The following is a 14,382-nucleotide window of genomic DNA, read 5'->3' on the forward strand; positions in this document are numbered from 1 at the left end:
TGTGGGTTGGGGGTGAGGAGGGAGAGATCTGGGTTGGGGGTGAGGAGGGAGAGATCTGCGCTGTGGATTGGGGGTGAGGAGGGAGAGATCTGCGCTGTGGGTTGGGGGTGAGGAGGGAAAGATCTGCGCTGTGGGTTGGGAGTGAGGAGGGAGAGATCTGCGCTGTGGGTTGGGGGTGAGGAGAGAGAAATCTGCGCTGTGGGTTGGGGGTGAGGAGAGAGAGATCTGCGCTGTGGGTTGGGGGTGAGGAGAGAGAGATCTGCGCTGTGGGTTGGGGGTGAGGAGGGAGAGATCTGCGCTGTGGGTTGGGGGAGAGGAGGGAGGGATCTGCGCTGTGGGTTGGGAGTGAGGAGGGAGAGATCTGCGCTGTGGGTTGGGGGTGAGGAGAGAGAGATCTGCGCTGTGGGTTGGGGGTGAGGAGGGAGAGATCGGCACTGTGGGTTGGGGGAGAGGAGGGAGGGATCTGGGTTGGGGGTGAGGAGAGAGAGATCTGCGCTGTGGGTTGGGGGTGAGGAGAGAGAGAGAGAGATCTGCGCTGTGGGTTGGGAGTGAGGAGGGAGAGATCTGCACTGTGGGTTGGGGGTGAGGAGGGAGAGATCTGGGTTGGGGGTGAGGAGGGAGAGATATGGGTTGGGGGTGAGGAGAGAGAGATCTGCGCTGTGGGTTGGGGGTGAGGAGAGAGAGATCTGCGCTGTGGGTTGGGAGTGAGGAGGGAAAGATCTGCGCTGTGGGTTGGGGGTGAGGAGGGAGAGACCTGGGTTGGGGGTGAGGAGGGAGAGATCTGCGCAGTGGGTTGGGGGTGAGGAGGAAGATTTTCGCTGTGGGTTGGGGGTGAGGAGGGAGAGATCTGGGTTGGGGGTGAGGAGGGAGAGATCTGCGCTTTGGGTTGGGGGTGAGGAGGGAGAGATCTGCGCTGTGGGTTGGGGGTGAGGAGGGAGAGATCTGCGCTGTGGGTTGGGGGTGAGGAGGGAGAGATCTGCGCTGTGGTTTGGGGGCGAGGAGGGAGAGATCGGCACTGTGGGTTAGGGGCGAGGAGGAAGAGATATGCGCTGTGGGTTGGGGGTGAGGAGGGAGAGATCTGCGCTGTGGGTTGGGGGTGAGGAGGGAGAGATCTGCGCTGTGGGTTGGGGGTGAGGAGGGAGAGATCTGCGCTGTGGGTTGGGGGTGAGGAGGGAGAGACCTGGGTTGGGGGTGAGGAGGGAGAGATCTGCGCAGTGGGTTGGGGGTGAGGAGGAAGATCTGCGCTGTGGGTTGGGGGTGAGGAGGAAGAGATCTGCGCTGTGGGTTGGGGGTGAGGAGGAAGAGATCTGCACTGTGGGTTGGGGGTGAGGAGGAAGAGATCTGCGCTGTGGGTTGGGGCGAGAAGCGAGAGAAGTAGGGAGATGTAACACGGCCCTGTCCCCTGTTCTGTCTCGTGTAATAACTTGCTGTATCACAGGATATCCCTTCTGTATGTTTCATGACCATTCTTGCGGAGTAAGAGATGGACGTTGTGAAAACCACTGATATTTAACACCAAGCAATTGCTCCAGACATTTCATTAACCATGGCTGTGGTTATCCCACTTTTGTTGAACTCTAATTCCCCCCCCCCCCCCCCCAGAAAAACAAAAAGCCCTACAGCTCATGCTGGGACTTGTAGTTCCAGGACAGCTGTTAAGTCACAGCTTGCCAGTTGATAGTCATATTCCAGCTGCTTGCTAGTGGTGTATTACGCACTCCTGTCCAATAAACTTTCAAGCCCTTACCAATCGCACCTGTGTCTCATTTACCTTGTGAGGTTACACAGCATGCATCCAAAACATAACTGTCTCTCAGTCGCTTGGTTGGGTCTGTTACTACAGTAGCGTGAATACCGTACTCTCGCTATGCATTCTTGCAGCCCTGCTAAATACTCTTTAGCGCTGATAATTCATGACATAATGTAAGATCATTAACCTGTACACACACAATTTCTGACCAGCGTTGGTTTGTTTCAGCTTCCTCTTTGCGCGTAGTATTCATAAGCGTTTCCTCTCTGTATGGTATTTTGGCATTCTATGGGTAGCGCTCATTATATACACATACATTATGCAGAAAGAGGCTCGCAGAATGCTCTCCAAGGTTTCACGTGCGCTTTTTACCAGGTGTCTTGGTTTCTCTGTCCCCCACCCCTTTCTAACAGGACCGTGTGCTGCAAACTGCCCCAAATTGTGTCCTATTGCTATCATACTAGAGAATGGCTCCTCCTTGCCGTGGCTGACTCTCTGCTAATCCGTCTCTCTTGCAGGCATTGTCTGAGCAGTGGGTCGATCAGTTCAACCCGATGGAGAAAGACTTTGAAACTGCAAAAGCAGGGGTAGAGGTAAGTGCCAGAGCCATTAAGGGGTAACTAAAATGAAAAAGATTATTCTGATATTTTATGCCGGTCGCTTCAATTTACTGATTTGTACCTGAAATCCGCTGTTGAAACGGACAAATCTGTTGCTGCCACTTGACATCATCTGTAACCAGAGACCAACCGTGGGCGGCAGTGATTGCTCCTCAGCTGAGGCTCCGTTTCTGTCTCCTATCAGGTGGACCCCACAAGAGAACTATTTTTTTTATTTATTTTTTCCGTGAAGGTCTTAAATAAAATCTAAAGCCCCTTTAAACATAAATATAACAAACGGGAATAAAAGTAGCAATAAGAAAGATATTAATAGAAATCACAACACTGAGATGGCAGTTGGGTGACTGCAGTACTTTGATTGCTTTATCTTCTTATAGGCAGATGTAGATTTCTGGGACAAGCTGCAGGAAGAGTGGGAGGAGATGGCCAAGAGGGATGCCGAAGCACATCCATGGCTGTCTGATTTCCAGGACCTGTCTGCCAAATCCTATGACAAGGTGAGGCACTGATCTGGGCTTGGCCTACCCAGTCTTCAGTAGTGTGGGGGACACAAATGGTGGGTTCTGATTTAAGAGGCAGGACACAGGTGGGGTGTTGGTCTGACTCCTCGTCCTTCCTACAAAGCGCTGTCCCCTGCTCCTCCCCACGTCTTGGTGAGAGCAGGGCTATTCCTTTTATTAGTGTTTTATAATGAACTATTCACACTATTGAGAGACTACTTCTCTCCCAACAAGTCTTCCATAAAGAGGCATATTCCATTCCTCCCAAAGTTCCGCCGATGACATTTCGGGGTATTACAGTAAGCCGATACTCGGAAGCGACGTTTCCTGCTTGTAACACCTGGCAAGGCTCCTATGGGACCCACATTATCCTGGCTGTCACTTCTGCTTACACTTGGTCCTCTGGCTTTCTTCCCAGGGTTACGTGTTTGAGAGTGACAATCCCTTCTCAGAAGAGGCGCAACCGTTCCAGGAGGGTCTGAAACGCCTTCAGGAGGGTGATCTCCCTAGCGCGGTGAGACTGTTTGAGACAGCAGTGCAGAGAGACCCCCAGCACATGGAGGTGAGAGACAGTCTGGGCTGATACATCTTTTCTTCAGTTTTACAAAAGGATCTGAGGATCACTTTACCAATTATCATCTTGTGTGTTATTGTGAGGAAGATGGCGATATATGGTTACTGTGTTCTACATGTTGTTGTTATTATTATTATTATCCTTTATTTCTCTAACGTCCTAAGTGGATGCTGGGGACTCCGTCAGGACCATGGGGAATAGCGGCTCCGCAGGAGACAGGGCACAAAAATAAAGCTTTAGGATTAGGTGGTGTGTACTGGCTCCTCCCCCTATGACCCTCCTCCAAGCCTCAGTTAGGTTTTTGTGCCCGTCCGAGCAGGGTGCAATCTAGGTGGCTCTCTTAAAGAGCTGCTTAGAAAAGTTTTTTAGGTTTTTTATTTTCAGTGAGTCCTGCTGGCAACAGGCTCACTGCATCGAGGGACTTAGGGGAGAGAATTTCAACTCACCTGCGTGCAGGATGGATTGGATTCTTAGGCTACTGGACACCATTAGCTCCAGAGGAAGTCGGAACACAGGTCTCACCCTGGGGTTCGTCCCGGAGCCGCGCCGCCGACCCCCCTTACAGATGCTGAAGATTGAAGGTCCGGAAACAGGCGGCAGAAGGCTCTTCAGTCTTCATGAAGGTAGCGCACAGCACTGCAGCTGTGCGCCATTGTTGTCACACACTTCACACCAAGCGGTCACGGAGGGTGCAGGGCGCTGCTGGGGGCGCCCTGGGCAGCAATATTTTAATACCTTATGGCAAAAGAATACATCACATATAGCCATTAAGGCTATATGTATGTATTTAACCCATGCCAGTTATCTAAATCTACGGGAGGAAAGCCCGCCGAAATAGGGGGCGGGGCTTATTCTCCTCAGCACACAGCGCCATTTTCCTGCTCAGCTCCGCTGTGAGGAAGGCTCCCAGGACTCTCCCCTGCACTGCACTACAGAAACAGGGTAAAACAGAGAGGGGGGGCATTTTTTGGCGATATATTGGATATATTTAAGCTGCTATAAGGAACAACACTTATATAAGGTTGTTCCCATATATATTATAGCGCTTGGGTGTGTGCTGGCAAACTCTCCCTCTGTCTCCCCAAAGGGCTAGTGGGGTCCTGTCTTCGATAAGAGCATTCCCTGTGTGTCTGCTGTGTGTCGGTACGTGTGTGTCGACATGTATGAGGACGATATTGGCGTGGAGGCAGAGCAATTGCCGATAATGGTGATGTCACCCCCCAGGGAGTCGACACCGGAATGGATGGCTTTGTTTATGGAATTACGTGATAATGTCAGCACATTACAAAAATCAGTTGACGACATGAGATGGCCGGCAAACCAGTTAGTACCTGCCCAGGCGTCTCAGACACCGTCAGGGGCTGTAAAACGCCCTTTACCTCAGTCGGTCGACACAGACCCAGACACAGACACTGAATCTAGTGTCGACGGTGATGAAACAAACGTATTTTCAAGTAGGGCCACATGTTATATGATCACGGCAATGAAGGAGGCTTTGCATATCTCTGATACTGCATGTACCACAAAAAGGGGTATTATGTGGGGGGTGAAAAAACTACCTGTAGTTTTTCCTGAATCAGAGGAATTAAATGATGTATGTGATGAAGCGTGGGTTAACCCAGATAGAAAAATGCTAATTTCAAAAAAGTTATTAGCATTATACCCTTTCCCGCCAGAGGTTAGGGCGCGCTGGGAAACACCCCCTAGGGTGGATAAGGCGCTCACACGCTTATCAAAACAAGTGGCGTTACCGTCTCCTGATACGGCCGCCCTCAAGGATCCAGCGGATAGGAGACTGGAAACTACCCTAAAAAGTATATACACACATACTGGTGTTATACTGCGACCAGCCATCGCCTCAGCCTGGATGTGCAGTGCTGGGGTCGTCTGGTTGGATTCCCTGACTGAAAATATTGATACCCTGGATAGGGACAGTATTTTATTGACTATAGAGCAATTAAAGGATGCTTTCCTTTATATGCGAGATGCGCAGAGAGATATTTGCACTCTGGCATCGAGAGTAAATGCGATGTCCATATCTGCCAGAAGGAGTTTATGGACGCGACAGTGGTCAGGTGATGCGGATTCCAAACGACATATGGAAGTATTGCCGTATAAAGGGGAGGAATTATTTGGCGTCGGTCTATCGGATCTGGTGGCCACGGCAACTGCCGGAAAATCCACTTTTTTACCTCAGACCCCCTCCCAACAGAAAAAGACACCGTCTTTTCAGCCGCAGTCCTTTCGGTCCTATAAGAACAAGCGGACAAAAGGACAGTCATATCTGCCTCGGGGCAGAGGAAGGGGTAAGCGAGGGCAGCAAGCAGCCCCTGCCCAGGAACAGAAGCCCTCCCAGGGTTCTGCAAAGCCCTCAGCATGACGCTGGGGCCTTACAAGCGGACTCAGGAGCGGTGGGGGGTCGACTCAAGAATTTCAGCGCACAGTGGGCTTGCTCACAGGTGGACCCCTGGATTCCGCAGGTAGTATCTCAGGGTTACAGGTTGGAATTCGAGAAGTCTTCCCCTCGCCGGTTCCTAAAGTCTGCTTTGCCAACGTCTCCCTCAGACAGGGCGACGGTATTGGAAGCCATTCACAAGCTGTTTTCTCAGCAGGTGATAGTCAAGGTACCCCTCCTACAACAGGGAAAGGGGTATTACTCCACGCTATTTGTGGTACCGAAGCCGGACGGCTCGGTAAGACCTATTCTAAATCTGAAATCTTTGAACCTGTACATACAAAAATTCAAGTTCAAGATGGAGTCACTCAGAGCAGTGATAGCGAATCTGGAAGAAGGGGACTTTATGGTGTCCCTGGACATAAAGGATGCTTACCTGCATGTCCCAATTTGCCATTCACATCAAGGGTACCTCAGGTTCGTGGTGCAAAACTGTCATTATCAGTTTCAGACGCTGCCGTTTGGATTGTCCACGGCACCTCGGGTCTTTACCAAGGTAATGGCCGAAATGATGATCCTTCTACGAAGAAGAGGCGTATTAATTATCCCTTACTTGGACGATCTCCTGATAAGGGCAAGGTCCAGAGAACAGCTGGAAGACGGAGTAGCACTAACCCAACTAGTGCTGCAACAACACGGGTGGATTCTGAATTTTCCAAAATCTCAGTTGACCCCGACGACACGTCTGCTGTTCCTGGGAATGATTCTGGACACGGTTCAGAAAAAGGTGTTTCTTCCGGAGGAAAAAGCCAGGGAGTTATCCGAACTTGTCAGGAACCTCCTAAAACCAGGGACAGTGTCTGTGCATCAATGCACAAGAGTCCTGGGAAAGATGGTGGCTTCTTACGAAGCGATTCCATTCGGCAGATTCCACGCACGAACTTTTCAGTGGGATCTGCTGGACAAATGGTCCGGATCGCATCTGCAGATGCATCAGCGGATAACCTTATCGCCACGGACAAGGGTGTCTCTTCTGTGGTGGTTGCAGAGTGCTCATCTGTTAGAGGGCCGCAGATTCGGCATACAGGACTGGGTCCTGGTGACCACGGATGCCAGTCTGAGAGGCTGGGGAGCGGTCACACAAGGAAGAAACTTCCAGGGAGTATGGTCAAGCCTGGAGATGTCTCTTCACATAAATATACTGGAGCTAAGAGCGATTTACAATGCTCTAAGTCTGGCAAAACCCCTGCTTCAGGGTCAGCCGGTGTTGATCCAGTCGGACAACATCACGGCAGTCGCCCACGTAAACAGACAGGGCGGCACAAGAAGCAGGACAGCAATGGCAGAAGCTGACAATGCTAAATTCCTTTGTCGTATAAACAACCCTTTATGAAGCTAAGAACACTGTACGCTGTTTACTTAAGAAGTACCGTAATGGTACGCTAGTTGCGTAACGATCGCTCAGCCGTAGGCGAGACGCTCAAGCGTCACGTTCGCTCACGGCCCAGGGATCACAGGACACGTTATTGGCTATGACTAGAGTAATGATTCGCTATGGCGTAGCTCACGCTCGAAACCACGAGGAGGTCACCAGCGGCGCAGACGCTCACAACGCTATACCTTAATGTTTAAACCTTATACCAAAGAAATACACAGAATACCTTAATGTGAGTACAGGGTGTAAGTGCAACCTTGTGTAACCTGACTAACTACAAAGCTGCTTGAGCGTCACCGACGCTCAAGTGAACACTTAACACTATAGGAAATACACAGATGCTGGTTTAGGTTCCAAAGCCTATTAACTGTATTATATCTAATATACTTGTAAAAGGGGATAACAGTACAAATGATACACTACAATATAACAGAGACTTCCTAACCACAGAACTAAACAATAAATACAAAAAGACAATACTACACTGACCTAAATGCAATACAATACAATACTATCTAATACAATACAATACTAGCCTAGTCTAGGGGAGATATGAGAGAACAGAACAGAGAGAGAGAGAGAGAGAGATGAGATGAGAGAAATTGGCTCACAGAAAGACAATGATTACGGAGAGAAACTTACGCACAAAGGGTATGATCGCCTGCGCCTCGATATCCAGCTCCCGGCTATCAGCAGATAACCGTTGATGAGAGAGTGAGAGCTGGATGTGGTCGGCCTGCCTATTTATGCCCCACACACAATGCAATCTCCTGGTCCTACAATCCCATTGTCCATTGGCCGAAGGAATTCGGCCCTGTATCATAACAAAAGGTCATAGGGTGATTCATACAGGTGGGCTGTGACGATTTCCAACAGCTCAGGTGGGTGGGAAACTGGGTTTCCCGCCGCATACCTGAGTATGTGTAAATAATAGAAATGGACATAAACTTCTTATGTCCATAACTATTCGCACGAGCGATTAATACGCTCCAAACCAACACCGGAATATTGCTAATTAAATACTCCTCCGATGGGTACCAAACACTGCTGTATGATTCCTGTTAGACCCTTCGTACGATATAAAGAGGGATTCCTCAGCTCTGGGACATTGTATTTTAACCAAACTTTCAGAATCTATCAAAGGGACCATGATCTATAAACTACATTAATTGTGAAAATATGTAACGAATGAGTCGCACGCTACGACTATATAAACTCTACCGTAAATACGCATACCGCGCCTGCGAGTGCACGCTATTGCGGGTATGCGCCTCCACGGGAGAGCGTACGCACGCGCAGCGCGGACCAGTGTGCGGTGCATATATGGTAACGTGCATTGAGACATTTTTCTGACTTTGACAGTCCACCCTTTGGCAGTCAATAATAACTGCCACAAAACATTTAAGGAGAAAAATGTAAGTCAGGGGTTAATTGATTTCCATGGTTGGGTAAGGGAGGAGAGAGGAGAAGGTGTGAAGAGGGTATGACCTAGTGAGATAGCAGAAGCATGTGTGTATGAATCCATGTTTGGGGGGTCATGTATCATCGTGCCGTACGTGTTGTAAATCAAGCTTCGAGGTATTGCGAAGTATACATTTGAATTCCTTCTTATCCTGTGGTACAGGTCTGTGGATGGGCTGTCAAACTTTACCGAGCTCTTTTCGGATTTTGAACAAAATGGGGAGCACATTTTAGTTGATGATACATGAGTGGGGGAGGTATGTGGTTGCTGATATCTGTGCCTGTATTCCCTATCGTCTATGTGTGTCATTACCTGAGGGTTGTAGAGATGAAGATAAAGAACACTTACGAAAAATGCAATGATATTCTATGTCAGGGAAATGTACATCTGTTGTTGAAGTTGTGTTCGGTATCTGTTGAGAGTCGTCTTCTTTGCGCTGTTTTGCTCCTTAGGCATGAGCAACAAGCTTTGTCAGTGCCATCAGATTTACAAAAATGTTGGGCTAGCGTGAGTTTAAAAATACTAGGGAAACTGGGGATCCATGGCAAAGTTCATCAAGTGTCCATATTTAAAGTTGTCAAATCTTCTTCTTTGGTCAATCCGTTGTCTGTATACATCTCGTCTCGTCAGCTTCCTCGTCCAAGGGGGTCTTTGTATCTGGGAGAAAAGCAGAAAAACAGGTGAAAGAAACGGACCGTATAATCGCATTTTCATCACATTCTGGTTTCTATCATTGGGTCATAAATCAAATCCAGGTTAATTACAGTTTCCTCACTCCTCAAGCTCATCACTTTTGTACTTTGTTTGCACCTCATTAAAGCCTGCCCGCATCTAAATATCAATCCAATCGATATAACGACACCCAAGATACATAGTAGAAACTTTCCAACATCCATTATGACTCCTTGAGCCCAGTCTCCTAAACCGGAGAACCAATTTCGCGGGTTCAACCATGACACCCAACTAGTCAGCTCATTACCTACAGCAGCAAGGGTGAGATTGTGTTTTCGACGAAACTCCCACTTCAATTGGAGAATATCGTCCATCTTTTGGTCTATGACCTCTACCGGATCCTCGGTGCTATTTGTGATATACGTGCAACACTTTATGCCGTACTGTGTTGCCAATGTAACACAATATCCGCCTGTTACTGCTGTAAGATAATTAAGAACCATCCTATGCTGAACTAGTTCTGTTTTGTAAGCTTGAAGTTCTCTTCCAGTGTATCTAAACGTGTCATCATACATTTCAGTGATATTATCTAACAAATTGGCGAGTGCGGAAATGTATTTATAATTCATCACACCTCGAGCGGTGCGAGTGAAATCTAACGCTACCAGAACCTGAATCCCGGTGGATTCATGGATAAGATCAGAGGCCGGATGCTCTAACCTTTCTGACAGTTGTCTTTTAACTCGGTGCTCGTAATGAGTGTGAGTATAAGGAGCTTGGGCACCACGGTGTATGTCCTTCATTTTGTCATGTGTAACAGTCATCACTTCAGGCAATACTTTTCCAATATAACACAATCCTTCAGAGTTTGGGGCAAGCCACTTGTACGCCTTTCTCCCGCATATGAAATATGCATCATCGGGGAGAACATATGGGACGGAGAAGGACATGACCATGTTACAAACCTTCCAGGTGAAATCTCCTGACCCTAATTCTTCCATCTGCCTAATGCACGTATCGGTTTGTACGATATGTGCACAGTATCCTGGTGATACCTCTCCAACTCTAGTAATCCTATTTCCTAAGGTATATCGATACCGGAAAGATTTTCCTCTACTGGCTATGTGGCGTACGAGCTCTGTATCTGTAGGCATTCTATCTGCTCTGTGTGAAAAGGTCATGGTAAGGTTGCTCCACGACACTTCCCAATTTCCCGGTTTTCTGGGATTGGAGATGTTAAAACATATGAGGGACCTATCCACATGGTATTGGTGGAGCTTCAAACTAGGAGGGTTGGAGATGTTAAACCTCCGGTCCACCGGTCTCCCACCACTTAGCTCAAGTACCTCCCCTAACGTTAAAGGAAATGGTACTAGCCCTGATTTGCTGTGACCCTGAGGTACTTGAGAGCATACCCAACAATCTGTTTGGTTTAACACGTTACCCACTAAGGAGTGATAGTCACTCAATGGATGCCGGTCTATATGGATATTAAAACTAGATTGGCATTTCTTTATGCATCCATCTTCAACCAGATTATCACAGAGCCTACAGATACAATTTTCTTCAGCTAACAATCCATCACAATTTCTTCTATCGGATCGTTTTCTGATACTCGCCTTTGCTTGTTGGTTTGGTTGATCTTGGAAAACTACGCCTCCATCATCATAATCGGAACCCATTCCAGAACCTCTCTCGACCTCTATGGTACTCTCGCCGGAACAGACTGCTCTGGTCAACATCATGGTTAACATCAAAATCCGGATCACAGTCTCTTGGGGCAAGTCCATCTTTGAGGAGGAAATAGAGAAGAATGAGAAGGGGGAAAAAGAAATTTTAAGGGAGAGGGGCTGGGAAGTGGAGAAAAACAATAAAAGGGAGAAGGGAGTCGACAACTGCTTTCGATCTTCAAGGCTCAGGTGCCGCCTCAGTCCTCCTGGAACAGACACTCCAGTGATACAACCTCTACCGTCTGTTCCTTATCACGGGACTTCTCGGGATCAGCAACCTTTTTGCAGTGGGAGGAATGGACCCAAGTCTCTCTCTCAGCAACCTTCAATGCTGTGGTGCTGGTCAATAAGACCTGGTACGGTCCTTCCCATCTATCAATAAGACAACCTGAGCGTAGAAAATTTCGTATCATTACATAATCCCCAGGTTCAATGTCATGACAATTACTATCTGGTAAATCAGGAATCACCAACTTCAGATTATCACTTTGATTCCTCAACTGCTTACTCATGTTAATCAAGTATTTTACAGTTACTTCATTGTTACATTTCAAATCATCCTGAGGGTTAATCATGACATGCGGTTGTCGACCAAACAGAATTTCAAAAGGGGACAGGTTAAGAGGGGACCTGGGAGTGGTTCTGATGCTATACAAAACAATGGGTAAAGCTTCTGGCCACGTCAATCCTGTCTCTGCCATTACTTTACTCAATTTATTTTTAATAGTGCTGTTCACTCTTTCGACCTTCGCACTCGCCTGTGGACGGTACGGAGTGTGCAGCTTGCTATCAATTCCCATCAATTTACACATTCCTTGAAAGACATCACCGGTAAAATGGGTACCCCTATCACTTTCAATGATTCTAGGGATACCATATCTACATACAAATTCCTGCACAATTTTCTTAGCTGTAAACATAGCGGTATTTGTAGCTGCTGGAAAAGCTTCGACCCAATTCGAGAAAACATCTATACAGACAAGTACATATTTCAAATTTCTACATGGGGGTAATTGAATGAAGTCAATTTGTATTACCTGGAAAGGGCCGCCGGCAGGTGGGATATGGGATGGTTCTGTAGGTATTGCTTTTCCAATATTCTTTCTCAGACAGGTAAGGCATGACATTGCTCTTTTACCCGCATGAGAGGAGAATCCTGGGGCGCACCAGTATGCTCTTACCAATTTGCACATCCCCTCCTTGCCTAGATGAGTCAGCCCGTGAGCTGCTTCAGCCAGACATGGAAGGTATGCCCTGGGGGCCACTGGTTTACCATGTCCATCCGTCCAGAGCCCTGAGGACTCCTGGCCATATCCCTTTGCCTTCCAGACTGCTCTTTCCTGTGTGGAACACAAATTCTGCATCTCACACAACTTCTGTGTGTTGATGGTATTAAATACCATCAACTGTGTGGTGTTTGTCCGTGTGGGGGTAGCAGCTGCAAGCTTTGCGGCTTCGTCTGCTCGGCTGTTACCAAGGGATACTGGGTCTTGGCTATATGTATGTGCTTTACATTTGATAACAGCCACTCTGTCGGGTTCCTGTATCGCTGTTAGAAGCCTTTTTATGTGAGCTGCATGCGCTATCGGTGTACCAGCTGCCGTCATGAAATTTCTGAGACGCCATAGCGCTCCGAAATCATGTACTACCCCGAACGCGTATCTAGAATCGGTGTAGATATTGGCAGACTTACCCTTAGCCAATTCACATGCTCTGGTTAGGGCGACCAGTTCAGCAACCTGGGCTGAGTGAGGTGGGCCTAGCGGTTCCGCTTCTATGGTGTCTTGGTCATCTACGACTGCGTATCCAGTACACAAGTCTCCCGAGTCTGACTGTCTATGACAACTACCGTCCGTGTAGAACGTGAGTTCTGCATCTTCCAGTGGATTGTCACTGATGTCAGGCCTTGCGGTAAAATTTTGGGTCAAATATTCCATACAATCATGTGTATCTTCCTTTGCATTAAATCCTCCTTCACCATCACTCTCACCTCCCACCCTTTGTGCCTGACCAGGCACACCTGGGAGGAATGTTGCAGGGTTTAATGCGCTGCATCTCCTTATGGTGATGTTTACGGGGGCCATTAATGCCAATTCCCATCTTGTAAACCTTGCTGATGAGACGTGTCTGGTTTGGGCAGAATTCAATAAGGCAGATACCGCATGCGGTGTATGGATTGTGAGGTTGTGGCCTAGCACGACATCTTCGCTTTTTGTCACTAGCAATGCTATCGCCGCAACGCTACGCAAGCATGTGGGGAGGGATCGCGCTACCGTGTCTAGCTGAGCGCTGTAGTATGCAATTGGCCTGCTGGCATCACCGTGTTTTTGTGTTAGTACACCTGCTGCGCACCCAGCACTTTCTGTTCCGTATAGTTCAAAGGGTTTCCCATAGTCTGGCATACCTAGTGCTGGTGCCTGCGTTAGACACTGTTTGAGTCTCTCAAATGCTGTTTCGGATTCGTCTGTATGCGAAATCCGATCAGGTTTGTTTGAAGAGACCATTTCCTGCAAAGGTAGCGCCAATATGGAAAACCCTGGGATCCAATTACGGCAATACCCACACATTCCTAAAAACGTCCTGATCTGTTGTTGGGTTTGTGGCAGTGTCATGTCTCTAATGGCTTGGATTCTATCAGCGGTCAGGTGTCTCAGTCCTTGTGTTAGACAGTGTCCCAAATATTTTACCTTAGCTTGGCATAATTGCAACTTGTCTTTGGAAACCTTGTGACCTGTGTCTGAAAGATGAAACAGGAGCTGTTTCGTATCCTTCAGAGATGCTTCCAGTGAATCTGAACACAGTAATAAATCGTCCACATACTGTATCAATACTGATCCACTGTCTGGTTGGAAAGACTGTAAACAATCATGCAAAGCCTGAGAAAATATACTTGGACTGTCTATGAAACCTTGGGGTAACCGAGTCCACGTGTATTGGACTCCTCTGTATGTGAATGCAAACAAATATTGGCTGTCAGGGTGCAGAGGTACCGAAAAGAAAGCGGAGCAGAGGTCAATAACAGTGAAAAATTTGGCAGTGGGAGGAATTTGCATTAGGATGACAGCTGGATTAGGCACTACGGGGAACTGACTCTCAACTATTTTGTTAATCCCCCTTAGATCCTGCACTAGCCTGTAACCCCTCCCCCCACTCTTTTTTAACAGGGAAGATGGGACTATTTGCGGTGCTGGACGTTCTTACTAGAATGCCCTGTTGTAGCAAGCGCTCTATTACGGGAAAAACT

The 14,382-nt window shown here is 47.9% G+C and overlaps 1 protein-coding gene across 2 annotated transcripts in view; it reads left to right on the forward strand.

Moving 5' to 3' along the window:
- PEX5 (peroxisomal biogenesis factor 5) overlaps window positions 1–14,382 on the forward strand; it is a 64,690-nt gene that overhangs the window by 37,595 nt on the left and 12,713 nt on the right. For both annotated transcript variants that reach the window (XM_063962513.1, XM_063962514.1), the window contains 3 exons: window positions 2,269–2,343; window positions 2,748–2,867; window positions 3,289–3,432. In XM_063962513.1, coding sequence (XP_063818583.1) covers window positions 2,269–2,343; window positions 2,748–2,867; window positions 3,289–3,432 — 339 coding nt within the window. The remainder of the gene's footprint in view (window positions 1–2,268; window positions 2,344–2,747; window positions 2,868–3,288; window positions 3,433–14,382) is intronic.

Source organism: Pseudophryne corroboree, chromosome 3 (assembly GCF_028390025.1).
Source record: "Pseudophryne corroboree isolate aPseCor3 chromosome 3, aPseCor3.hap2, whole genome shotgun sequence".
In the NCBI taxonomy this organism is placed as follows: domain Eukaryota; kingdom Metazoa; phylum Chordata; class Amphibia; order Anura; family Myobatrachidae; genus Pseudophryne; species Pseudophryne corroboree.